Raw genomic sequence first — 25,094 nt, 5'->3', positions numbered from 1 at the left:
GAACTTTTTCACTATCTCAAATTAAAACTCTGCACCTTATGATACAGTGTCTTTTAACAGCCACATGGATGTAACAATTTTTTCAGAAAACCCTATTTTTAAGTATTTGTTTATCCACAACAATTCTTACAGTACATCTCGCACATGCATTCAATTATTTCTGTGTCATAAACTCCTAGAAATGGGATTTGCTAGGGCCCTTTGTACAGAGGAGGAATTGGTACAGGTTTTACAAATTTACTCTTATATATGGCTGCGGGGAAACTTTTATACTCTACATCAACAGTGGCCATTACCATTCTCTTTGCTATCTGTCCATCTGATAAGCAGGTAGCTTCTAGTTATTTAAATTTTCATCGTTTCCAATACAGGCTCCGTTTTTAACCCGCATCGAATTATTCTCTTGATTCTCTTGGAAAATATGTCAGTGTAAAAGTAAATAACACTTTTTTTTTTTTTAAAGATTTTATTTATTCATGAGAGACACAGAGAGGGAGAGGCAGAGGGAGAAGCAGGCTCCCTGCGGGGAGCCCGATGTAGGACTCGATCAGGGGATCCCGGGATCACGACCTGAGCCAAAGGCAGACGCTCAACCGCCGAGCCACCCAGGCGTCCCCAGTAAATAACATTTCTGATTTAACCCCCAAAATTCTATAATCCTATGCCTAACTTGTAACGTTGAAGCTTTCCCAGCGGGTACAAATGTCAGTGGGATGTGGAGACCTTCCAGCTTCTTTCCCTGTCTCCAGAAGGTACTGCACTCCCTTGGGGCCCACGTCCCTGCCCGCCCCTGGGGCGTGAAGCGCAGCTCTCTGGCTCTGGGGAAGCCCCACAGTTTCCCTCCAGCACTGGTTCTCCAGCAACAGCGCCTCGGCATCACCCGGAGGGCTGGTTGAAGCACAAGGTGCAGGACCCCACTGGCCTCCGGGCCTGGATGAAGCCGACAATCTGCGCTCCTGACAGCTTCCCTGGGGGTGAGCAGCCTCGGCGTCTGGTCCCAGGACTACCCTTTGGGGACCACCGCCTGGCCATGAACGATGGGAGCTCTTTGCAAGGTCCAGATCCTGTAGCTCCGGTCCCCGGAAGCCAGCACCAGCTGGGCGCCCGGACTCCAACAACTACAGGCCAACCACACGGGGGCGCCCCGGGGCTGGGAGTGCGCGGTGGGCGGCGGACGCCGGGGGGAGGCCTTGAGCTCGCCTGCGGGGGGCGGGGGCGGATTTCCGGCCGCGCAGGCGCAGAGGCCGCGGGCCGGGCCGGGGGCCTCAGGTAGGCGGTGGCGGCGGCGGAGCCCGCGAGAGTGGGGGGCTGCGGGGGGCGCGGGGGTCCGGGGCGTTGGCGGGCTTCCTGCGGGCTCGCCCCTTGGCGGCGGCGGCGGCGGCGGCGGCGGCGGCGGCGGCGGGCTCGAGCGGCGCCCCCTCCCGGCCCCCCGCGGCCTCCTGCCCCGGGTCAGGCCGGCCACCAGCCCGGTCGGGGCTCGGGCTCGGGCGCGGGCGCGGGCGCGGCGGTGCCGGGGTCGTGGGAGGCTGGCCTAGACGTGGAGTTGGTAGTCTCGTCCCCTTGTGCCCTCCGCCCGTCGCCCTGACTCTAGCACCCTGCGGCCAAGTAAGCGTCCCGGTGATTTCATACAACTATTCTGCTGTATCTCGTGTCCTGTCGGCGACATGGGATTCTGCTCGAAAGTGTACTGGGTGAGCCCAGCTCGCTTCTTCTCTGGTCGAATTCAGTATTCTGTAAATCGGTAAAAACTGATTTTGTGCCATAGTTTTGCCTTTCCTTTTTTCTTTCTTTCTTTCTTTTTTTTGCCATTGCATTTCTTTCTTTTAAACCAGCCGTGAGTGTAGAGCAGTGGTTTCGTTTTCCCCTTTACCAGCGTTTTCCTATCAATGTCAGAAGTACGTTGTGTCTGAACGGCGCCTGGATTTCTCCTCCCCAGCTGGCCCCACAGTCTTTATTTATTTATTTATTTATTTTATGATAGTCACAGAGAGAGAGAGAGAGAAAGGCAGAGACACAGGCAGAGGGAGAAGCAGGCTCCATGCACCGGGAGCCCGACGTGGGATTCGATCCCGGGTCTCCAGGATCGCGCCCTGGGCCAAAGGCAGGCGCCAAACCGCTGCGCCACCCAGGGATCCCCCCCCCACAGTCTTTATTCCTTAACTTGCAACAAAACCAGCAACTTGCACTGTCATTTTGCTTATTTCTGGACAACCAGGTTCTTTTTTTTTTTTTTTTTGGACAACCAGGTTCTTTCAGGCATGCAGCCTACCCAGACCCTGGGCAGACAGCTCCAGAAACTTGCCTTTAAAAGAAAAAGGCCCATCAGGTGTTGGGATGCGCTAAAGATTGTTTTAAGAAACGAGCACTCTAGGGGCACCGGGGTGGCTCAGTTGGTTAAGTGTCTGCTTTTGGCTCAGGTAATAATCCCGGGGTCCTGGAATCCAGCCCCCAGCAGGGCTCCCTGCTCAGCGGAGAGTTTGTTGCTCCCTCTACCCCTCCCCTGCTTGTGGTCTCTCACTGTCTCTCTCTCTCTCAAGTAAATAAAAATCTTTAAAAAAAGAAAAAAAAAGAAAGAAGTGGGCCGTCTCAAGTCTCCCCAGCCCTACAGTGACCATGCTTCAACTAGGTCCAACACCTGAGGGCTGCAGGATATAGAGGAAGAATGTGACTTGGAGGCCAGAAAACTTGGCTCCTCCGCATACAGTTTAGTGACCTTGGCTAAGTCACTTAACCCTGATTCAGTTCTTTTATCTGTGTTTTTTTTTTTTTTTAAGATTTTATTTGTTTATTCATGAGAGACAGAGACACAGGCAGAGGAAGAAGCAGGCTCCATGCGGGGAGCTAGATGTGGGACTTGATCCTGGGACTCCATCTCCAGACTCCAGAATCACACCCTGGGCGGAAGGCAGGCCCTAAACCATGAGCCACCCAGGGATCCCCTCTTATCTGTTAAATGGGAGTAATAATAATTCTGTATGCCTCAGAATTGGTGTGAGGTTGACGCTACATAAAAGTTAGTTGGATTTTTGACTGGGTGTTTTTCTCTGAGGACTCAGAAGGGGATGCAAGGACTTAGGGATAACTGAAAGATTATTGAGCCATATTAACTTCAGGGCACAAGAAATGAATTAAATGGGTAACAATCTACTGTGGATTATAAAATAAGGATTTCTAGAGTCCCATAGAATTTCCTACCTGATGTTGGCAGCCTTTGTGTGGAAATGAACATGGTATTTTTCCAGAAGAAAAACAGTTATATAAGCTTTGGGCCCTATCCATCAGTTCTAGTGCCTGTGGCAAGTGGGATAATGGAAGGTCATGGTCAGGGGGGTGAGAATTATAAAGCTGGTGAACTCAGATTGGAGAGGGTGCTGGGGCATCAGAGGACAGGTACACGAAAAGATGAAGAGCAGATTCAGTGTGTGAAAAGCAGGCCGCCTGTGAAGCTGTGAAGACAAGAAGGCCTGAGGGATTACGCAGACAGTGCGTTTTTCCTGAGTCCCTGCTCTGCGCTGGCTGCTGAGGACACAGGTGCACAAAGCGGGCAGGTAGTCCCCTGGGAACTCACACTTAGGGGGAGAAGGAGCACATGCCAGAGCCTGGGCATCTCAGATCATGAACAGAGGTGCCATCATGAACAGAGGGCCTAGAGTGTGGGCTGCAAGGAGGTGTCAGTAGATGTGGACATAGGCTGGGTCTCAGGGCCTTACGGGACTTTGGACTTTGTCCTGAGGACAGAGGAGGACGGTTAGTTGGTTTTAAGCAAGGAGTGATCAGATTTGTGCTTTAGAAAGATCACCCTGTGTATGCCAGTGAAAAACTTCCACACGTGCTGAGGGTGTGTATAGAACTCGCTTTGCAGGCTGTGGTATAGCTAAACAGTTGAAAATGGCAAACTAGACTTGCATGCATCTGTATGGATAAATCTCAGAAACCTAACTTTGGGTTTTTAAAAAAGCAAGTTGCAAAGGATGTATACAGTACAGTGCTACTTGTGTAAAGCTTGTAAACATCCGTATATTATGTGTTGTTATTTATAGGCACATACCAGTGGTGAAAATAAAAAGTATGGGGGAGGGACGCCTGGGTGGTTCCGTTGGTTAAGCATCTGCCTTTGGCTCAGGTCATGATCCTGGGGTCCTGGAATTGAGCCCCGAGTCCGGCTGAGTGGGGAGTCTGTTTCTCCCTTTGCCCCTCACCTCACTTGTGCTCTCTCTCTCTCTCTGGATCTCTCTCAAATAAATAAAATCTTTTTTTTTTTTTTAATGTGGGATTTACATACACTTGTGGTTCTCAGATTTTAGCATGCATCTGAATCACCTGGAAGACTTGTTAAAACACACATTTCCGGGCCTCACTTCGGAGTTTCTGATTCAGGAGATCTGGCGTGAGGACTCAGGAACTCACATTTCTCACTAGGTCTTAGCTGCTGCTGCTGCAGGTCCTGAGACCGCAGTTTAAGAACCATTGATGTACATCAGCTTGTATACATGGGGGTTACTTCCTGGGAGCGAACAGAAGAGGACTGGGAGGAACCTAAGGGGGCTTCAATTATCTATGTAATATTTTATTTTTTTTAAAAAGAGCTTTAGGGGCAGCCCAGGTGGCTCAGTGGTTTAGCGCCGCCCTCAGCCCAAGGCCTGATCCTGGAGACCCGGGGTCGAGTCCCACGTTGGGCTCCCTGCATGGAGCCTGCTTCTCCCTCTGCCTGTGTCTCTCCCTCTCTCTCTCTCTCTCTCTGTGTCTCATGAATAAATAAAATCTTAAAAAAAAAATCTTAAAAAAATCTCACTTGCTGATGCACTGTTACTTGACAAAGCTGGATGGGTGTTCATGATCTTATTTTTTAGTTTTTTTCTATGCTTGAAACATTTCAGGAAAGAAACAAAACTCTATTTGTTGTGTGAAGAATGGCCTGGAAAAGAGAAAGAAGTGGGGGTCCATGCAGGAAACGGTTGCAGAAGCCCAGGTAAGAGGTGCTGGAGACTTAAAACAGGGAGTGGTAATAAGAAGGGAGAAATGAGCAGATGTGAGAGAGGTTTGGGTGATCGAATTGACTGTACATGGTGATTGGCTGGTTTAGAGACTGGGGGAAGGGGAGCCTAGTCACCTGTTCTGTGACTTGAGCAAGTGGGTGGGTGGTCTCCCTGTCAAAGTGAGGGAGCCCTGGAGACTGGGCATGCTGGTCACGGAAAGAGTCCCAGGCTTTGATGTGCCACCTGAGGGAGGTGTAGGGGAGAGATCTGGCCACTACTGGTCTTTCTAGGTAAAGACCTAGAAACTACTAGAAAGACCTAGAAACTACTGCCATCGCCATGTGCCTGGTGAGATTACATAGAAGAAATGCGCAGGATGGAGGGATGGTTTGCAACAGACTCCAGGGAATAGCATCACACAGGGCTCAGCCAACTTTGGCCCACCACTTGTATTATTATGAATGCTTTTTACCTTTTCACATGTTGAGAGGAGAATCAAAAGAGGAATAGTCTTCTGTGACACATGAAAACTATATGAAATTCAAATTTCATTGTCCATAAATAAAGTTTTATTCAAACGCAGCCACACTCACTTGTTTATGTAATGTGGGGGCTGCTTTCACACCCTGGTGACAGAGTTGAGTGACAGTGACAGCTTGTGGCCATCATGGCTTTCCATGGCCATTTAGGTGCGCCACAAGTCATGTGATGCAGTTGTCACTGGATTTCAGCTTTTGGCCCATAAACCTAGATATTCACCATCTGGCCCTTTACGGAAAAAAAATTGCTGTTTCTGGACCCAAGGTCTAAGCTGAAGCACACTTGGTCATGTTGAATGTTCTAGAAGAGAGATGGCAGGTGTTTTATCCATTTCCTCAGGAGCACCTTCTAAGACTCAGGTACTGACAGAAGCAGCCCAAAAGGCTATGAGGGCCGTGTGGTCAAAGTCGTCAGAGTTTTAGTCCAAGTCCCTGAAGCCAGGGGGGAAGGGCCAGAGAGAAAGATGTGGGCCAGGGGTCTTTGTGGGAAAGGTGAGTGAACAAACGTCACAGCACTGACGGGTGTGGCTGGAAAGACCCAGGGGTGGGTGAGCAGATGCCACCCTGTCAAGAAAAGGGGGGAGACTTGAGTGAGGCTGGAGCAGTTCAGGAGAGCCAGCATTTACTGAACACCTTGTCAGCACAACAGGGGTAGGCAAAGCAGCAGTTTTTAAAAATTAATTAGGAAGAACTATAGTGGGTTCTAGAAGAGTCCATCACTCCTAAACTGCATTGTTCCATAGAAGCGGTGTTGCCAAGCTGACCCTTTACATGCAGCCTCCCTGGAGCTGGGTCACTCACTGAGGTTCGGAACACAGAAGACAGCATGTTGGTGGGGAAAGAGCAAATGTGATGTTTGGGGAAGGATTTTTCTTATTTTTTTAAGTTGAGATATAACTCACATACCATTAAATTTGCTTTTTAAAGTGTACAGTTCAGTGAGTTTTAATATATTCACAAGGTTGTACAGTCGTCAACACTAATTCCAGAACATTTTCATCCTAAAGGAAACCCCATACCCATGAGCAGCCACCCCTCACTTCCCCTTTCACTCAGACCTGAACAAAACAATCACTGATGTGCTTGCTGTTCTGGACATTTGATATAATTAGAAACTTCTGTGTCTGCCTTACTTCACGTTGCATAAAGTTCTCGAGTTTTATCCCTATTCCAGCATGTATTTGCACTTTATTTCTTTTTATGAGCGATTAATATTCCATGTTTGGATATATCAGGTTTTATTTGTCTGTGGATCAGTTGATGGACTTTGGGTTCTTTCCACTATTTGCTACTATGAATAATGCTGCTGTGAACTTCCATGTTCATATAAGTATATGTTTTCATTTCTTTGGGGCACATACCGAGCAATGGATTTGCATGGGTAACTCTGTGTTTAACCTTTCAAGGAACTTCCAGACTGTTTTCCACAGCGGCTGCATCATTTAATATTGCCATAAGCAATATATAAGTAAGTTTTCCTGTTTTCCTTCATCAACGCTCATTCTTGCCTGACTTCTTTGATGACAGCCATCCTAGTGATCCTAGTGGGTATGAGATGGGATCTCATTGTGGTTTGATTTTTTTTTTTTTAGATTTTATTTATTTATTTGAAAGAGCGAGTGATAAAGCATGAGTGGAGGGAGGAGAGGGAGAGGGAGAAGCAGACTCCCTGCTTTGAGAGAGCCCAACATGGGACTCAACCCCAGGACCCTGGGACTATGACCTGAGCCAAAGGTAGATGCTTAACCGGCTGAGCCTCCCAGGCGCCCCACGTGTGGTTTTGATTTGCATGTTCCTGATGACTAATAAAGTTGAGCATCCTTTCATGTGCCTGTTAGCTATCTGCATATCTTCTCTGGATAAATGTCTGTTCAAGTCTTTTGCCCATTTCTGGATTGAGTTATTTGTCTTTTTTATTGTTGAGGAGACACTGTGTTTTGGAATTGTCAGTGGGACATCCAAGTAGAGATGTCAAGGAAGCAAGGGTGGTGTTGTGAGGAGGCTGGGACTGCGGCTTTCCACCGGGAGCTGTCAGCAGGTGGGGACAGAGAGCCTGAGTCTGGAGAAGATCACCCAGGGCATGAGTGCTGAGGGACAGCGGAGTGACAAGGTTGTTGTCATGGTGGAGAAGTTCAGGTGCACTGGTAGTGATTTGGGAGCAGAGCAGGGGCAGTGTCCTAAGCAGGCGAGGTTGGGGGGTTTCTTTTTTGCCCTGGCATAGGGCTGGGAACTCAGGTCAGTTTGTTGTCTTGTCACTGCAGCAGAGAAGGGATAGGAGCAGGGACCTGCAGTGAGGTGTTGGGGGCTGTGGCTTTCTGCTTGCCTCTGTGTTTGCAGGAAGATAGGAAACAAGCTGAGAGTAAGTTCTGGAAGAAGTGACACAAGTTTGAAGAGAGCGGGGCCTGGGCCACCAGGACGAGCCTACCAGGTTTAATGGTGCATTGCAACAAGTGAGACCATGGAGAGATGGAATATGGCCCCTCACTCAGAGGAGAAGAGAGTTACTGCAGAATCTAGGAGTGGGTGGAGTTTAGGCAGAATTTAAAGGAGGCGATGTTTTGTTGGACTCAAAGTCAAGCAGGGTGGCCTGTGAGGAGCTCAAGATCTGATCTGGACTGCAAAGTGGACCGTGGTCTGGTTCCCGGGAGACCGCAAGACTCACATGGATGGTGAATGTCATCTCCAGACTCTGCTCATCTGCAGCTCTGCACCCAGTGGGAAGTAGAGGCTTCCAGAGAGTCAGAGAAGACTTACTTCCCCCAGCAAGAACGGGGTGCTTTCCTCTTCTTGGTAGGACTTCAAAAGACAAAATTTCTGATAGTCTGACTTTAGAGAGCAGAGTTTCTCAGTGAGAAAGAAAGCAGCCATCATTCAGAGAAGGGAGGTGTGGGTACTTAGAGCTGCAGTGTGTCCTTAGGAGAAATGCCGTTTGCCATGAACTTTGCATCTGGCTCCATCAGTGTCCGTTGTCCCAGCTCTGAATGGCAGGTGGATTTACTGCCTCCAAGACAGGGTATGAAAGAGCTGTCTTCTGATTTTCTTCATGGCTCTTGCCTCTCTGGCTGCTGGTCTCTGTGTGAATCCTCAGAGCAATCTTCTGGGCCAGCTGCATCCAGGGCATTTCCTCCCTGTTACTCTCGCTCCTCGAAAGCTCATCACAATATATAAGGAGAAGCTTTTTGCTCACTTATTTATTAGCTCCTCCACTGGTTTCTCCCTAAGGTCTAAGAGGACAGGAACCATGTGTGTTTCATCTACTCACAGATCCCCAGTGCCTAGAGCAGGGGTGAGCCTGTGGAAACGGCGTAGTGCACATTGAGTGACCAGCATTTAGCGTTGGTGGTAGAGGGAGCAGATGGGAGCCAGAGAGGTGGGGGAGAGGTAGGACTCTGAGCCCCGGGCAGCTAGCAGGGCTTCACAGTGGCATCCAGGCTGTGGGAGGACTTCCTACTGCTGCCGCTCTAGAAGAGACACCTGAGGCACCTAGGAGGGCCCCTGGAGGAGACCATTTCAACTATTGCCATTTGTCTATGTGCAGAGTTGCGGTTTTCTTTCAGCAAACCTTTTTGGTACTTTGTGGCAGAATGTTTTCAAACCACTGCCCAGGGCCGACCAGGATGCTGAGTGACCCAGGTGTCTGGGTGGAGACCTGAGCTGGGAGAAGGAAGATGCTCCTGGAAGGTAACCCTGCCTGTCACAACCATGTCGGGCACAGGAAGCACGGGGTCAGTTCCATCACTCGAGCCCCGCATGTGTCCCAGTACGGATGTTACAGATGTTCAGCAAGCACACTGCTGTGACCATCTCCCCTGTCAAAGTATTGACACGCTTCCACTCTGCTTCATAAGTAGCTTCTGCCGCATGCACCCTGAGTGTCAGGCACCTGATGTCCACAGACCTTCCAGGCCCTTCCCTCCGGTCCCTCCGCTGCTCACAGCTAGGCCATAACACCTACCTCCCCCATGAGCCTCACGCCAGCTCCAGTCTAGAGCTGAACTGGTGAGTGTCCCGTCTTCTGAGGGGTCACTTGGTGCGAGGATCACCTTGCGGATCATCTCCGCTCTCACCACCGTTACTCTGGCTCGTTTGCTCCTCAGCTCTCACCCCACACTCTTGCAGGGTCCTTCACCCAGTCTCCCCACCTCCATCTCTTCCACCCCAAACACATCTCTCACACCTGGTGAAGGGTAGCCTTGCTTCCTAAGGAGCTTCTGGTACCTTCCAGGGACTATCCAAACTTCCCAGCTGGGTTCAAGAGGCCATCAGCATCCTCACCGCCACGCCCCCCACCCCCATCCCGTCTGATCCCCGGCTGCTCTCCTTGTCCGTCTTCTGCCCTGGCCCCACTGGACCAACATGGGCAGCTTGTTTTTAATTTTGCTCTACTGCTGTGAGAGAGAGACAGACACAATCACATAACAAACACCTTCCTTCTAACAAAATCCGGAGGGGGTGAACCCAGACTAGCTCATAGTAAAAAGAAGTGATTATGGGACACTGACATTGAGGATTTAGAGTGAGCCTAGTATGCAGTACCTTCTCTAATCCTCACGAGGACACTACAGCATGCAGGGTCCTTGGGCCTAAGAGGCTGTGCCTTCTTTAATCCCTTGTCAGCCAAACATCGTACTGGACATAAGAGCTGATTGTTACTGCTTGTTTGGTTTTCCGTGGCAGGAGCTTGCAGCTGATAGCAGCATGGACAAGAAAACCCAGGATGGCAGCAGAGGCCCCCGCCACAGATCACTGCCCCCAGCTGTGGGGCTGCTGCTGTCCATGGCACTCATGAACGCACTCCTCTATCTCTGCCTTGACTGGTTCTTCGTCGCCCCTCCGCGCTCTTCTCCAGTCTCCACCCACTGTCCCTATGGACACTTCAGAATGGCACAGATGAAAAACTGTTCACCGTGGCTGTCTTGTGAAGAGCTGAGGACCGAAGTGAGGCCACTGAAGCGCATTGGGGAAGGAGCTGTGAAGAGAGTGAGTTCTGGGTTACCTCTGAATGTTAATGGGGAAACCTTCCAGGATAGCACCTTGGCATTGTGTGTTAAGGGTCATCAAAATATTTCTACCCTGGAGCCCCATGATCTCACATCTGGGACTGATCCTAACCCATTGGAAGGAAGAAAGCTAAATGTACCAAGAAGTACGTTGCTTTGTTATTTATAGCAATAGAAAGCCAGTGATGATACCTGTAAGGGAATAGTTAATTATGGTCCAGCCACTTGATAGAATATTCTGCAGCCTAATGTGTGCTTAGGAGACCCGTATAGCAACATGGAAAGAATCTTATGAGGATGAGCGGAAACAAAATGCAAAATTGTCTGTTACATGATTTTCAATTGCAAAATGAATGCATTCATGTAGAAAAATACACAAATGGTAGAGATTGTGTTATGGTGAAAGGTTATGGGTAGGTTTTTCTACTCTTATTTTTCAAGCCTTATCATGGTATTATATTGACTTTTTAAAAGCTTTTTATTTTAAAAAGAGAAACCAAAGTAGTGAGTTCAGATAGAAGCTTCAAGAGCACTTGTCTTGTAGGCAAGCAGTATATGCCAGCTGCACTTTGTCCACTATTGGTTCTGTGGTAGCTGAGGCCCACTGATGCAGCAGTGTCCCTAGAGGCCACTTAAGGATTGTTGCACAAAGTTCCTTTGTGAGGATGTATTCAGTGATGGGCAAGAGAGGAAGGGAACAGAATATAAATCCATGGGCCTGCAGCTTCATGGACTGCTGGCTTTTGTTTTGGTGGACTGGGGTACCATAAATGTGGAAAGTAGATACCTTGAAGAAGTCAGGGAGAAGGGAAAGCAATTTGTGTAAAGTAAAACAAGGTAACTGGTTCTTTTAAAGATTCATTCATTCATTGTGGTACCAGAGGTATGACAGTGAATTAAACAAAGACCCTTGAAGCTTTCTAGTTGTGGGGCGAGACAATGATTAAGAAACAGATATGCAATAAAATATGTTAATGACACATGCCATGAAGACAGCAGGGCAAGGAAAGAGAGCCACGGCTCGTTTGTTAGTCTAAGTGGTCATAATGACCTGAGAGTGAGCCATCTGGATATTTGGGGAAAATATATTCCAGTAAGAAAGATGAGTCCCAGCAGAGGCCCTAAGATGGAACATGCCTGGTCATTGGGGGACCAGGAATGAGCCAGTGTGACCAGAGGGTAGGATGAGAAGAGAGATAGCATGTAAGGTTGAAAAAGGCCAAGTGGTGGCCAGGACATGTGGGCCTGCTGGGACCAGGAGAGCCATTGAAGTAATTTGAGTAGAGAGAGGAGGTATTGTGTTGGTGAGGGTGGAAGATTGGTTAGGCCTTGCAGGGGAGAGATGGTCACAGCTTGACAAGGGTGTCAGCAGTGAACGTAGTGAGAACTCATTGGATTCTGGTCATGTTTTAAAGACAGAGCCAGTAGGATTTCCCAATAGATCAGTTGTGGGGTGTAAGAGAGGGAGGAGGTAACCACCAGGTTCTTGATCCAGGCAACAAGAAGAATACAGTTGTGGTTACCTGAACGGGGAAGACGGGAAGACGGGGAAGACGGGAAGAACAGATTATGTGTGCATATGAGGTGAACATGTTAAGGCCCTGAACGTGAACTTGGTTACACTGCTGGTTGCATGGACGAGTCTAGCATTTGGGTCCGGGGCAGTGGGTGGGAACATACATCTGGGATGATCTTAAAAGCATTAGGATGAGAAGAAAACACCAGAGAGGGATGTGGGTAGAGAAGAGGGCTTGGCCTATACCTGGTTGATTTCTGTCTTTTTCAAAGAGATGACCTTGAGGGGCTGACCTCTTGTTTCTGTGTTACTTAGATCATTTTTGAATTTTTTTCAGAATTGCTTGAAGATATATTTTTGGGTAGGTAGCATTTTTTAAAAAATTTATTTATTTGAGAGAGAGAGCAGGGGGAGGCGGCAGAGAGAGAGGGAGAGAGTCTGTTAAGCAGACTCCACACTGGGTGTGGAGCCTGACAGAGTGCTTGATCTCACGACCCTGAGATGATGACCTGAGCTGAAACCAAGAGTGTAATGCTTAATGAACGGCACCACCCAGGCGCCCCTTGGGTAGTAGCTTTGATGGTGGCAAATTGTAGTTTGAGGACAGATTGGCATTTGGGGAAGCTCTACCAATCATGCCCATGCAAATGTGGGGTTTTAAAATGTGGATAATACCTCTGAGTAATGTAGTTTTGTTTATTAAAGTGAAATAATACCTCTGAGTAATGTAGTTTTGTTTATTAAAGTGAAGTATGGCTGTAAGGCCATGACATTGATTTTCTTGTGTCTTTGGCTGAAATTTACCATCAGGGCAGAAGTATTTTGCATCCTGGACCTTAGCACCACCAGTGGAGAGTCTTGCTTGTCTCTGCCCCTTGAGCCCCGAGGGCCCTTGAGCAGCACAGGGCAACCTCTCATTCTTCCACATGGGCACTTACTTGAACAGCTGCCTGTGGAACATGTTGCCCATCACTGATACCAGCTCCTCTCCACACCGGCACATTCCTCACTGGCACCGTAAGCCGGAAGGCATAAGCTTCTCAGTAGGAGTTTCTGTGACCCAAGTTCTGGGCACTCTGCTATCTGACCTCCACCTCCTCTCCCAGTGCCCCTGCTGGAGTACTTCCTCCAGCTCATTGGGACCTCCAGTGTGCTGATCCTGTGGTGGTGTCACTTTCCCCCATTTGCCCAGCAGCGAGGTCTCAAAGTCAGTCCTGTGCAGACGCACGCAGCAGCTCCTCTGCGTCTCTCTCCATTGTGCCTGGCCGGAGAGGCCTGAGCCTGGGGGACCCCAGCTGTGCCTCTGCACTTGAGTGACTGCCCTGGAGGGAGGTCAAGAGAAGCCCCACAGCCCTGCGGTTTCATGCACGGCCACAGACCTTGCCACGTACTCAGCACAGCAGTCCTACTCTGTTCCCTCTGTGGTTTTTCCCCTGCCCTTGCCTTCGCTGATGGTCTTGTGGCAGAAGTTGTTATGGAAACACGAGCTGCCCAAATGGAGCTTCTTCATCCTCTGCCAGCAGACCTGTAAGCCCTCCTGCTCTGGTGTGGTGACGTCTCATGATGTCCTCCCTGAAGCTATGCACTTTTCTCTGCAGACTCAGTCGGCCCCTCTCCTGAGGGTCCTTCTGACTAGCACGCAAACACAGACTTGCACAACAGAAATCCCTTTCCCAAATCCCCTTCCCCAGAAGCTGTGTGCATGCTCTGCTTCCTCTTAATGAAGCTACCAGAGCTCCGTCCCTCCTTTTCTTCTCCATTCACTTCTTGTCTGCTGCCAGGATGGCTTCCAAGCACCCCTGCTCCAGAAAGACTGCTCCTACCCAGACCCCTGCAGACCCCGGGTCGGTCGTTTATCTGTCTTCCTCTCACTTAATCTGTTCTGCAACCTTTGATCCCATTGATTCTTCTGTCCTTGCAACCCTGGCTCTCCACACTACCACTCCCTTATAGTTTTCCTGCTCCCTCACTGGCCATTCTAATTACTACCCCTTGCTGGCTTCTGTTCCCTGACTTGCCCCTGAATCAGTGGCTCTCAACCAGAAGTGATTTTGCTCCTCGGGGGTGCATGTAACCAACCCCTTCTTTCCCCAGACTCTGTACTTTGGGGTTTGTGTTTGGGATTGGATCAGTGTGCAACTTTGCCCCGAAAGGCAGATTGACCCATGTATTTTCTTTGTTCTTTCATTTTCTTTCATTATAAAAGCAGTACATTCAATTCAAATATGCAGAAGGTGAAATACAAAGTAAAAGTTCCCTTCTACCTCTTGTACTCCCCAGTCTCTGATCTTATTCTCTGGTGATAACAGTGGGAGATTTATCCCTTTTAGATTTTTTTTTGTTTTTGGTAAATTTTATTTCATGTGTATTTTTTAATTATGTTTTTATTTTAAATCTGATATTGTTAACCTATAACCCCTTTTAGATTTTTAAATCCAAGATTACATTAAAAGAACCAGGTACAGGGGCACCTAAGTGGTTCAGTTGGTTGAGCATGTAACTCTTGATTTTGGCTCAGGTCATGATCTCAGGGTCCTGGGACTGAGTACCACTTTGGGCTCCATGCTGGACATGGAACCTGCCTAAGATTGTCTCTCCCTCTCTCCTACTTGCACACACTCTCTCTCTCAGAAAAAAAAAAAAAAAAAAAAGAAGAAGAAGAAGCAGGTACATATTCTGTCAGCCATCTCAAAGACAGAAATATCCACATCTCAAGGGGCTGCCCATTTTCTGGGACAGATTTGGGATAACAGCACTATGGAGGAAAAAGAAAGATTACATAGAACCAATTCTTCCAGAAGGCAGAAGGTCCAGCCATATTGCTGTGGACAACCAAAGCATGATTCAGGGCACACCCTCCATAGCCTCATGTGTGTGTCATCCCATGTCCTCAGTCTATGGTTATGACTTTAGGACATCACAAATCACTGTTAGAGTTTTTATAGCTGCATGTTTTTCTCTTTAAAATTAAAATATAAAAAAAATAAAAATAAAATAAAAATAAATAAAATTAAAATATAGAGGGGTACCTGGGTACCCCTCAGTACCTCAGTCAGTTGGGTATCTGCCTGTGGCTCAGGTCATAATCTCAGGGTCTGGGATCCCGCCCCATGTTGGGCTTCCTGCTCAGAGGGGAGCCTGCTTCTCCCTCTCCCTTTGCCCCTCCTCACTTGTGTTCTCTCTCTCATGCTCACTCTCTCTCTCTCACTTGTGTTCTCTCTCTCATGCTCACTCTCACTATAAAATTAAAATATAGTACATTTAAAAGCCATAAAATTTGGGTTTGAAGAAGAATGGATTTGATTGTTTCTCTTACATTACTCTGTAGCTTTCTAGTTTTGTGTAACATTTAGATGAATCTTATGTGATCTATTTTTAATGCTTCAGGCTGTCTGAAAAACAGATGTTACATGAATTGTATATTTATTTATTTTTAGAACTTGCGCGTGCATGCATGCAAATATGCCCGCAAGGAAGGTGGAGGGCAGGGCAGAGGGAGGTAGAAAATCTTAAGCAGTCTCCACACTGACCCACACAGGGTTCAATCCTATGACTCTGAGATCATGACCCCAGCCAAAGTTATGAGTCAGACGCTCAACCTATTAAGCTACCTAGGTGCCCCTATATTGTTTATTTAAAAGTATGAAATAACAGTGTCCACTTCTCGGTCCCTTTTGCAAGGTCCACTTCTTCATCCGTCTTGACTTGGGATCATTCTTCTTTGCTCACTTCCTAGATGTCTTCAGCCCCTTGTCTTTATCTGCAGCTAAGACCGCTGCCCTGAACTCTCTAGACTTTTCTATACAGCTGCCTACCCCACATCTCCTCTTGGATGTCAGAAAGGCTTCTCACATTGTGTCAAAGACCATCCCCTCAGCCTATTCTTCCTTTATTCTTCCCTATTGTGGTTAATGACAACTCTGTTGGCCCAATTGCTCAGGCCACCAACCTGGGAAGAAGCATCCTGTCTTCTCTCTCTTTCTCTCATCCATGTTGAATCCATCAGCAAGTTCTATTGTCTCTGCACTCAGAAGAGATTCAGAATTTGATCACTCCTCACACTTCTACCCATCTCCCCTCCTTCCATCCAAGCCACCATCATCTTGTACCTGGATTATTTCAAGTAGCCTTCCAAGTGGGCTCTCTGCTTCCACACTTGCCTCCCTCCCATCTCTTCTGTCTGTTCTTAACACAACAGCCAGAATACTGCTATCAAATTTTTTTTAAAGATTTTATTCATTTATTCATGAGAGACACAGAGAGATAGAAGAGGCAGAGACACAGGCAGAGGGAGAAGCAGGCTCCATGCAGGGAGCCTGACGTGGGACTCGATCCTGGGTCTCCAGGATCACACCCTGGGCCGAAAGCGGCACCAAACCACTGGGCCATCGGGGCTGCCCTGCTATCAAATTCTAAGTCAAAAAGCATCTCTCCTCTGCTCAAAACCCTCCAGTGGCTCTGTGTCTCATTTGAGTAAAAGCCAGAGTCCTTGTACCAATTTAAAGGCTTTACAAGGTCTGCACTTATTCCTACTCCATTCCCCTTTGCTCATTCCACTCTAGCCATCCTGGCCTTACTGATGTGGCAGCCTATGGGCATGCTGTGACCTCAGGGCCATTGCCCTTGCTGTTCTTTCTGCGTGGGATGTAGTTCCCCCAGATAGCACATGGCTCATTCCTCCACCTCCTTCAGGTTCTTGCTCTGATGTCACCCCAGTGAGAGCTTCTCTAACCCTATTTATTATTTGTTTATTTTTAAAGATTTTATTTATTTATTTGACAGAGTGAGGGTACAAGCAGGAGGAGCTGCAGGCAGAGGGAATGGGAGAAGCAGGCTTCCTGCTGAGCAAGGAGCTCAATGTAGGGCTCCATCCCATATCTATCCTGATATCACCACCTGAGCGGTAGGCAGATGCTTCACCGACTGAACCACCCAGACGCCCCATTCTCTAACTGTATTTAAAATTATAAACCCTTCCCTGCTTAATTTTTCTTTAAAGCACACTTATGTATGCTTTATACATATCCTATTTATTTTCTTTATTGTCTGCCTACTGCATTAGAATGTAAATTTCATAGTGGCAGGGATTTATTTGTGGTTTTTTTTTTTTTAAGATTTTATATTGAAGTAATCTCTACACCCAGCATGGGACTTGAACCTACAACCCCGAGATCAAGAGCTGCACACTCCACCAGCTGAGTCAGCCACGTGCCCCAATTTCAGTTTTTTATTATCATAAATACTTGTTAAATTTATGAAGACAGATTTTACCTTTAAACAGTTAATATTTTTTACTACAAAAGACCACATAAACTAATTACTTTATAAAATTTATCCTTTATATTTGTAATAAAGGATCACATGGTTCATACATAAAGAGCTCCTATAAATTAATAAGTATAAACCCCATAGAAAATTGGATAAAGGGCAATGAACATACTTTCCACAAAAGCCTACAGAAATGCCAACAGAGATGGAAAACGTTCAGTGTCATGGAAATACAAATTGGTTGGAACAGTAAAATGCTTTTCATTCATCAGATTGGTAGAGTATAAAGATAGAGAACATGTAGCATGATTAAGGCTGTGGAACCTAAGATTTGCTCATACAAGACTGGTGAGACTACATGCTGGCACAAATGTGGAAGGGTGTGATAGCAGTCCATGTTCTTCAGTCATCCATGTACTTATTACCCAGTTACAGAAACACTTGCAGACATGTACAGAGTTGTGAATATATAGCTATTTATTGTAGCATTGCTGTTAATGAGAAAAAAATGGGAAATAATTTAAATGTCCATCAAGTCTTTAAAAATAAATCACAGAAAATCATAGGAAAGATTATAGAGCTGCATGGGAGAAAGAACCTGATCCATCTGACTGCATCCATTACAAATTTCGCCAATCTTTATATTATACTTTAGTCTTAAAGGAAGAAATGATCATCTGCAAAACCTCAATGGCATAGGTAGTAAACTCACACTGTGAAATGTTATGCAGCTTTAAAAAAATGACCTAAATCTTTTTATATATTTATACAGACAGGAAAGTCTGAGGTGTCAGTTAAATGAAAAAAGCAAGTTGCAGTATGACATGCACGTTATAATCTTATTTTATATCCTCACAATGTCAAATGCTGTTTGGAAAGCATACATTAACATATATGAGTGGACACAGAAACTGCTGGGCAGTTACCAACCATTTGACAGGTGTCCTTTGGGTTGGGGAGTAAAAGTAAGGGAAGGAAATCTCCTTCTGTATTTGAATTTTTGCCAGGAAGGGTATTCTTGATTAAATTCATAGTTAAAAAAAGAAGTAAAACTGCTTTAAGCAAGAGAGTTCTAGAAATTGTTACAAAGCAACTGAATCAGAGATTTCTGAGAAATGATTCTTAAGTGCTCCCTAAATATTTAACTTTGAAGGTTTTGGGTATTTGTGAGTGGTCCCAAAGACTAATACTATTTAATAATAAATAGTATTTAATAATCTTTGATTTATTTGAGGAACATAAATTCAACATAAAAAGAGGAGGAAGTCATGAGGCCTGTGGATGAGATTCTCTCACCATTTATTGTTGAATAAATATATGTATAAATAAATTGTAGCGGCTTCCCTGGAGTGATCACTGTTTTTATGTAAAAAATGAGTCTATGATACTGAAGGCATCTGCCAGTGCTGGTGGTCGCCATGAGGAGGTAGATCTAAGGAAGTGATAGCTGTCAACAAAAACTGCGATTCTTGTGTTGGAGTCAAGTGTCAAATTCAATGTTGACTCAGGTCTATGGATAGAATGTGTTCCACATAAAAATAAATGTATATATTCATGAAACTTTCAGTGAATGTAGCAGCCAGAGCAAAATGGCTTTTAAAAAATCTCAAATATAATTAATATACAGTGTTACATTAGTTTTAGGTATACAAGCAAATGGCTTTTTAATAGAAATTGCAGTCCATAGTAGAATTTGTCAACTTTGAGATTTTGAAAAGGTCTTAAAATATTTCTCTTTTAGGGATGCCTGGGTGGCTCAGCGGTTGAGTGTCTGCCTTTAGCTCAGGGCCTGATCCCAGGATCTGGGATCAAGTCCCACATCTGGCTCCCTGCATGGAGCCTGCTTCTCCCTCTGCCTGTCTCTGCCTCTCTCTCTCTCTCTCTCTGTCTCTCTGTCTCTCATGAATTAATAAATGTTAAAAAGAAAAGATTTCTCTTTTAAATATTAAAGATCAGCTGTGGGTACCTGGGTTTTTCCATTAACAAACTTTCCCCTTTCAGATCCTAGGGAAATCTTCAAAGGTCTCTAACTTGCCTCCATTTGATATATTTTTGAGTTCTTTTACTTTTTTTTTTTTTAAGATTTTATTTATTTGAGAGAGAGCTAGAGTGCATGGTGGGGAGGGGCAGAGGGAGAAGCAGACCCCCCACTGAGCAGGGAGCCCCATGTGGGGCTCAATCCCAGGACCCCAGGATAATGACCTGAGCTGAAGGCAGACGCTTAACCCACTGAGCCACCCAGGTGCCCATTTTTGAGTTCGTTCGTTTATTTATTTATTTATTTATTTATTTATTTATTTATTTATTTATTTATTTATTTATTTTAAAGATTTTATTTATTTATTCATGAGAGACACACACCACTGAGCCACCCAAGCTGCCTTTGAGTTCTTTTAAAAAATGTTTTTAGGGCAGCCCCGGTGGCGCAGCGGTTTAGCGCCACCTGCAGCCTGGGGTGTGATCCTGGAGACCCAGGATCGAGTCCCGCATCGGGCTCCCTGCATGGAGCCTGCTTCTCCCTCTGCCTGTGTCTCTGCCTCTCTCTCTTTGTGTGTCTCTCATGAATAAATAAATAAAATCTTTTAAAAAAAAAGTTTTTAAATGTGAAAATCATATACATTGATTCCAGAAAAGTTGGAAAATACCAAAAGTCATAAAGGAAAAAAATCACCCAGAATCATACCATATGAAAAGAACAGAAACATTAGCCCATTTCCTTTGGTTTCCATGAATTTTGTCTTGTTTTATGCAGTTAGAACAATAATATAAAGGAAATTTTGTATCCTTTTTCATTTGTGACATTGCTATTATATGTGAAAACTGTCGATATATGCATTTTGCTGACTTTGAGTGATCCTGCCATTAATGAACTACTCCCCTATTTTTGATGGATGGAAAAGTTCTAGTTTATGCTTTTAAAAGTAGTGCCAGATTTTGGGCAGCCCAGGTGGCTCAGCGGTTTAGCGCTGCCTTCAGCCCAGGGCATGATTCTGGAGACCCAGGATTGAGTCCCACATCAGGCTCCCTGCATGGAGCCTGCTTCCCCCTCTGCCTTTCTCTCTCTCTCTCTCTGTGTCTCTCATGAATTAAAAAAAAAAAAAAAAAAAAAAACCACTTCATAAAAGTAGTGTCAGATTTTTTTTCTTAGAGTTTTTTTTTTTTTAAGATTTTATTTATTCATTCATAAGAGAGACAGAGAGGCAGAGACATAGGCAGAGGGAGAAGCAGGCTCCCTGCGGGGAGCCCGACGTGGGACTCGATCCTGGGACTCCAGGATCACGACCTGAGCCAAAGGCAGATTCTCAGCCACTGAGCCAACCAGGTGCCCCTAGAGTTTTTTATCTATTTCAGATTACTGCCTTGTTAGATTTTAGATTTGATTGTAAAAGCACTTGATAAATAATACTCCAAATTGGCTTCAAAAACCGTAACCTGTATTTTAACAGTAAGTAAGTAGAAGCACAGAGAAGCAGCCTGCTGGCGGCAGAAGCAGCCAAGGGCAGCTAGCTCCCCACATCTGAGCCTGTCTTCTCTTCTGCAGTCTCTGCTTTCTCTTTGGAGATTTAAGCAGAAGATCTGAAGTTCTTAATTACAGTACTTCCTGCAAGTCTTTCCTAGCTAGTAAACTTGGAGAATCCAAGGCAGTTCCTGTTCAGGTGCTCTGGTGTTGGCCAAGTACCAGGATGGGCAGGTCCAGTGTCTGTGGGACATTTATAGATGAAATAACAGAACCACACACCACATAAAACTGTTTTCCTTACATGAAACTATTCCTATTTGTCGTTACTCTACTACCTTGAAAGATCCGCAGGTAATATTGTGATATGTGATGGGCTGGTTGGGCTTGACTCACAACTTTTCCAGTCTTCTCCCCGCCCACTCATCCTCCTCATCCCTTTGTGCTTCAGGTGTTTGGAGCTGGTCTGTTTGCCACTCTGCGCCTTCATATGGCAGTGCCCCCTCCTGGGGATGAACTCCCATTCTCCACATCTGCCCTGCCCCAGTCATCCTTGAGACCAACTCCCAGGAGTCTTCCCACACCGTCTCCAGATGGCCCTCGGCCCCCTCATGAGTGCCCATCCTGGGCCCACCCTGAGCCTTCTGCACTCGGTGCCCGTGTTTGCTCAGCAGTGGCTCTTCATAACCAGACCTAGAGCCACTCTGGAACTTGGTCTGTGCCTTCTTACTTCCTGCACTCTCTCTGTACCACATCTGCCACTTGGGTGGTTTTCCAGGTCAGTAGCACAGGTGACGGTTTCAAGTTTAATGTTCTCTGTGGTGGTTTTGTTTCAGGTCTTTCTCTCTGAGTGGAAGGAGCGCAAAGTTGCGCTCTCACGGCTCACCAGCCTGGAGATGAAAGATGATTTCCTGCATGGGCTGCGGATGCTGAAGAGTCTACAGAGTAAACACGTTGTCACCCTGCTTGGCTACTGTGAAGATGACAGCACCATCCTCACTGAATATCACCCCTTAGGCTCCTTGAGCAATCTGGAAGAAACGCTGAACCTTTCCAAGTACCAGAACGTGAACACGTGGCAGCACAGGCTGCAGCTGGCTGTGGATTATGTCAGCATCATCGACTACTTGCACCACAGCCCCCTGGGCACACTGGTCATGTGCGACTCCAGCGACCTGTCCAAGACCCTGTCCCAGTATCTGCTGACGAGTAACTTCAGCCTTGTGGTGAACGACCTGGACGCCTTGCCCCTGGTGAACCGCAGCTCCGGGGCGCTTGTCAAGTGTGGCCACAGGGAACTGCATGGGGACTTCGTGGCTCCAGAGCAGCTGTGGCCGTACGGAGAAGACACACCTTTTGACGACGATCTCATGCCCCCCTATGATGAGAAGATTGACATCTGGAAGATTCCAGACGTCTCTAGTTTCCTCCTGGGGCACGTTGAAGGGAGTGATATGGTCCGATTTCATTTGTTTGATATTCATAAAGCATGTAAGAGCCAGACTCCTGCAGAAAGACCCACTGCTCAGGATATTTTAGACACTTACAAGAAGGTTTTGAATTTACTCAGAGATTCTGTGATGTCTCAGACAAGAGAAATGCTCTGAAAGCCAGTCCTAGCAGTGAAGGATGGCTTTTAAGGAACAGATAGAATAGTTCCAGCAATTCTTGCCCTGACAGTGAGGGTTTTGCTGTTCAGCCCTGTGGTTTTTCCTCTACATCTACACGTACATGTGAGCGTTGTTTATCCCCAGGGGACTTGGGCAGCAATTGCTGAGGCAAGCTGGGTTTGGTTTGAGTCTGGCCTCACTCTCAATGGGGATCACGCCCAGCCAAAGATGGGCAAAGCAGTGAATCTAGCCAGATCCGAAGGAAATAACAAAACTAGCCACAAAGAGGCTTCACCTACCCTAATTACTGAATTTGTAAGCTTTATAAGAACTGGGTATGGAAAAGATTTCTAAATGACAGGATATGAAAGAAACATGCAGTAGTTTGCCAAAGAATTTTTCTTCCTCATTTTTTTAGATGGTAATTGACATTACCAGGGTCATAGGAGTATTTGTGATCTGTTTCACATGGTATTGATGAAGCCATCTTTAGCATTTTAAATGATCGTTTAAATGTTTAATGAATGTGAAGCTCTTGTGCCATCCTCTTTCCATAAATCTGAAGAACTATGATAGCGTGCCCTCTGAAGTTTTAAATGGATGAGGAATATTTAGAAAAGCAAATATGAGGGAAATTACATTGATGTTAACTGCCTTGGACGATGCTTATGAAATTCCTGCTGACCTTTCAGCTAGGTTTTCTGTGTCCAAAATCAACAATTTTTAAAAAAGATTTTATTTATTTATTCATGAGAAGCACAGAGAGAGGGAGAGAGGCAGAGACACAGGCAGAGGAAGAAGCAGGCTCCATGCAGGGAGCCTGATGTGGGACTCGATCCCGGGTCTCCAGAGTCACGTCCTGGGGCTGAAGGCGGTGCTAAACGATGGGCCGCCAGGGCTGCCCCAAAATCAACTATTATGAAAAATTTACATCAACAATATCACTCATTACTGGAAAGTGGCAAACCCTTCCACTTGAGTTGCATGATGGGATCCTTTAGAAAGTTCTTTCTTGGTGGCTATGATCCTCATGTGCAGAGGATGGTGGATTTGGTGTGTATTAATCACCACTAATAAAGTGGTTAAAGTTGACATTGAGGGCTAAACATGCCCTGTAGCAGCTGCTGCCTCCCTTGAACTTGAGCAAGTGTCAGAATCACAAGGCGCTGGGTGCGCGCACCCCCCCCCCCCCCCCCCACGACTCCAACTCAGTGGGTCTGACGTAGAGTCTGAGACGTTGCATTTAACTGGTGCTGCTGGTCTTGGAACTCTATTTTCAGAGCCACTGTCCTAACCAGTTAGGGAGGGTACCACAAACAGTAGGATAGGGCAGTTTAATTAGTATTGTTAATATTCTAGTCTACCTCTTGGGCTGATGGAGTCATATGGTGGATCTGAGAATATGCTTGCCTGGAGTATTTTAACTGTAACTTTTTGTTACAAAAACTCTGCCACAGCCAGTCAGGATGGCTGTAATCAAGAGGATGGGTGATAACAAGTGTTGTTGAGAATGTGAAGAATTGGAACACTCTACATTGCTGGTAGAAATGTCATGGTGCAGCTACTTTGAAAAACAATCCAGTAGTCCCTCAGAATTTAAAAAGAGTTGCCATGACCCAGCAATTCCATTCCAGGTATTTACCCAAGACAATTGAAACATGTCTACAAAAAATCTTGTACACAAACATTTGTAGCAACATTCATAATAGACAAAAGATGGAAATAACCCAGATGTTCATCAGCTGGTGAATGGATAAAGAAAATATGGTATCCATACAATAAGATAAGATTCAGCTGTAAAAAGGAATGAAGTACTGACATACTCCAACATGGATGAGCCTTGGAAACATTCTAATTGAAAGAAGGCAGTCACAAAAGACTACATTTTGTATGCTTCCATTTATATGAAATGTCCAGAACAGACAAATACATACAAATAGAAAGTAGATTATTGGTTGCCAGGGGCTGGCAGGGGGGCCAGGCGTGATGAATGGGGGGTACTTGCTATTGAGTACAGAGTTTCTTTTTGGGGTGATGAAAATATTTGGAAATTATTTAGTGTTGGTTGTAAAACTCTGAATATATTAAGTAACTGAATTGTATAAAAGGACAAATTTTATGGTATGTGAATTACACCTCAATAAAGCTGAGGGAAAAAACCCACCTCTGTAACAAGGCTGTGTATCCCTATGACTCTTCACTTAATGTAGGTGGTTATTGTGTGGAGTTTTTGGTTGTATTACCCTATTCATGATATAATCCTTTATTTAAAAAAGATTATTTATTTGAGAGAGAGCAGGAATGGGAGGGGCAGAGAGGGAGAGAGAGAATCTCCAGCAGACTCCGTGCTGAGCATGGAGCCTCACAACCCTGAGACCATGACCTGAGTGGAAACCAAGAGTCGACCACCCAACCCGCTGCACCATCCAGGTGCCCCTCATGATATAATTCTCATTTGTGGGTTTTTCTTAGCTTTTGGACTTTGCATTGGTGCAAAACTACCAGTTTAAACAAATATATCTTGAAATGTTGACAGTAGAACTAAAATAAGCAGCGTGGTGTGGGGGAAGGGACACTATGCTAGGGCCAGAAGGCCCAAGTTCTAATCCTAGCTCTTCCTCTGAATCACTGTGTGGCCTCGGACTAACCCGTTTCTAAGATGAAAGAGCCGGTGGGAGCCATTTCCTGCACTGGCCTCTCGTAGGCTCTCTGGGATGTTTTATGACGC

At 46.1% G+C, this 25,094-nt stretch overlaps 1 protein-coding gene across 11 annotated transcripts; it reads left to right on the top strand.

The window, feature by feature from the left end:
• The first annotated feature begins 1,212 nt into the window (after nucleotides 1-1,212).
• Nucleotides 1,213-24,541, top strand: POMK (protein O-mannose kinase). Of its 11 annotated transcripts, none has more exons than XM_035700153.2 (6): nucleotides 1,237-1,269; nucleotides 4,878-4,969; nucleotides 8,089-8,305; nucleotides 9,099-9,196; nucleotides 10,193-10,495; nucleotides 21,593-24,541. In XM_035700153.2, the coding sequence occupies exons 5-6, from the start codon at nucleotides 10,214-10,216 to the stop codon at nucleotides 22,361-22,363; spliced, it is 1,053 nt and encodes a 350-aa protein (XP_035556046.1). In that variant the 5' UTR covers nucleotides 1,237-1,269; nucleotides 4,878-4,969; nucleotides 8,089-8,305; nucleotides 9,099-9,196; nucleotides 10,193-10,213; the 3' UTR covers nucleotides 22,364-24,541. The 11 variants fall into 11 exon arrangements, with proteins under 11 accessions (XP_025300403.1, XP_035556045.1, XP_025300579.1 ...); XM_025444892.3 differs by lacking the exon at nucleotides 1,237-1,269 and adding an exon at nucleotides 1,460-1,691; XM_035700152.2 differs by lacking the exon at nucleotides 8,089-8,305 and having other exon boundaries at nucleotides 1,220-1,269; nucleotides 9,054-9,196.
• Nucleotides 24,542-25,094: the final 553 nt, after the last annotated feature.

The sequence above is a fragment of the Canis lupus genome, chromosome 16, assembly GCF_003254725.2.
Source record: "Canis lupus dingo isolate Sandy chromosome 16, ASM325472v2, whole genome shotgun sequence".
In the NCBI taxonomy this organism is placed as follows: Eukaryota; Metazoa; Chordata; class Mammalia; order Carnivora; family Canidae; genus Canis; species Canis lupus.
This window is presented reverse-complemented; position numbering and strand designations above follow the sequence as displayed.

What these genes read in the sequence shown, in the direction of transcription:
- POMK (XM_025444618.3), top strand. Translation starts at nt 4,943, where the DNA reads ATGCAGGAAACGGTTGCAGAAGCCCAG. An exon ending in AAACGGTTGCAGAAGCCCAG is followed by an intron (nt 4,970 to 10,192) that starts GTAAGAGGTGCT and finishes TTTCCGTGGCAG; the next exon opens with GAGCTTGCAGCTGATAGCAG. An exon ending in GGGAAGGAGCTGTGAAGAGA is followed by an intron (nt 10,496 to 21,592) that starts GTGAGTTCTGGG and finishes GTTTTGTTTCAG; the next exon opens with GTCTTTCTCTCTGAGTGGAA.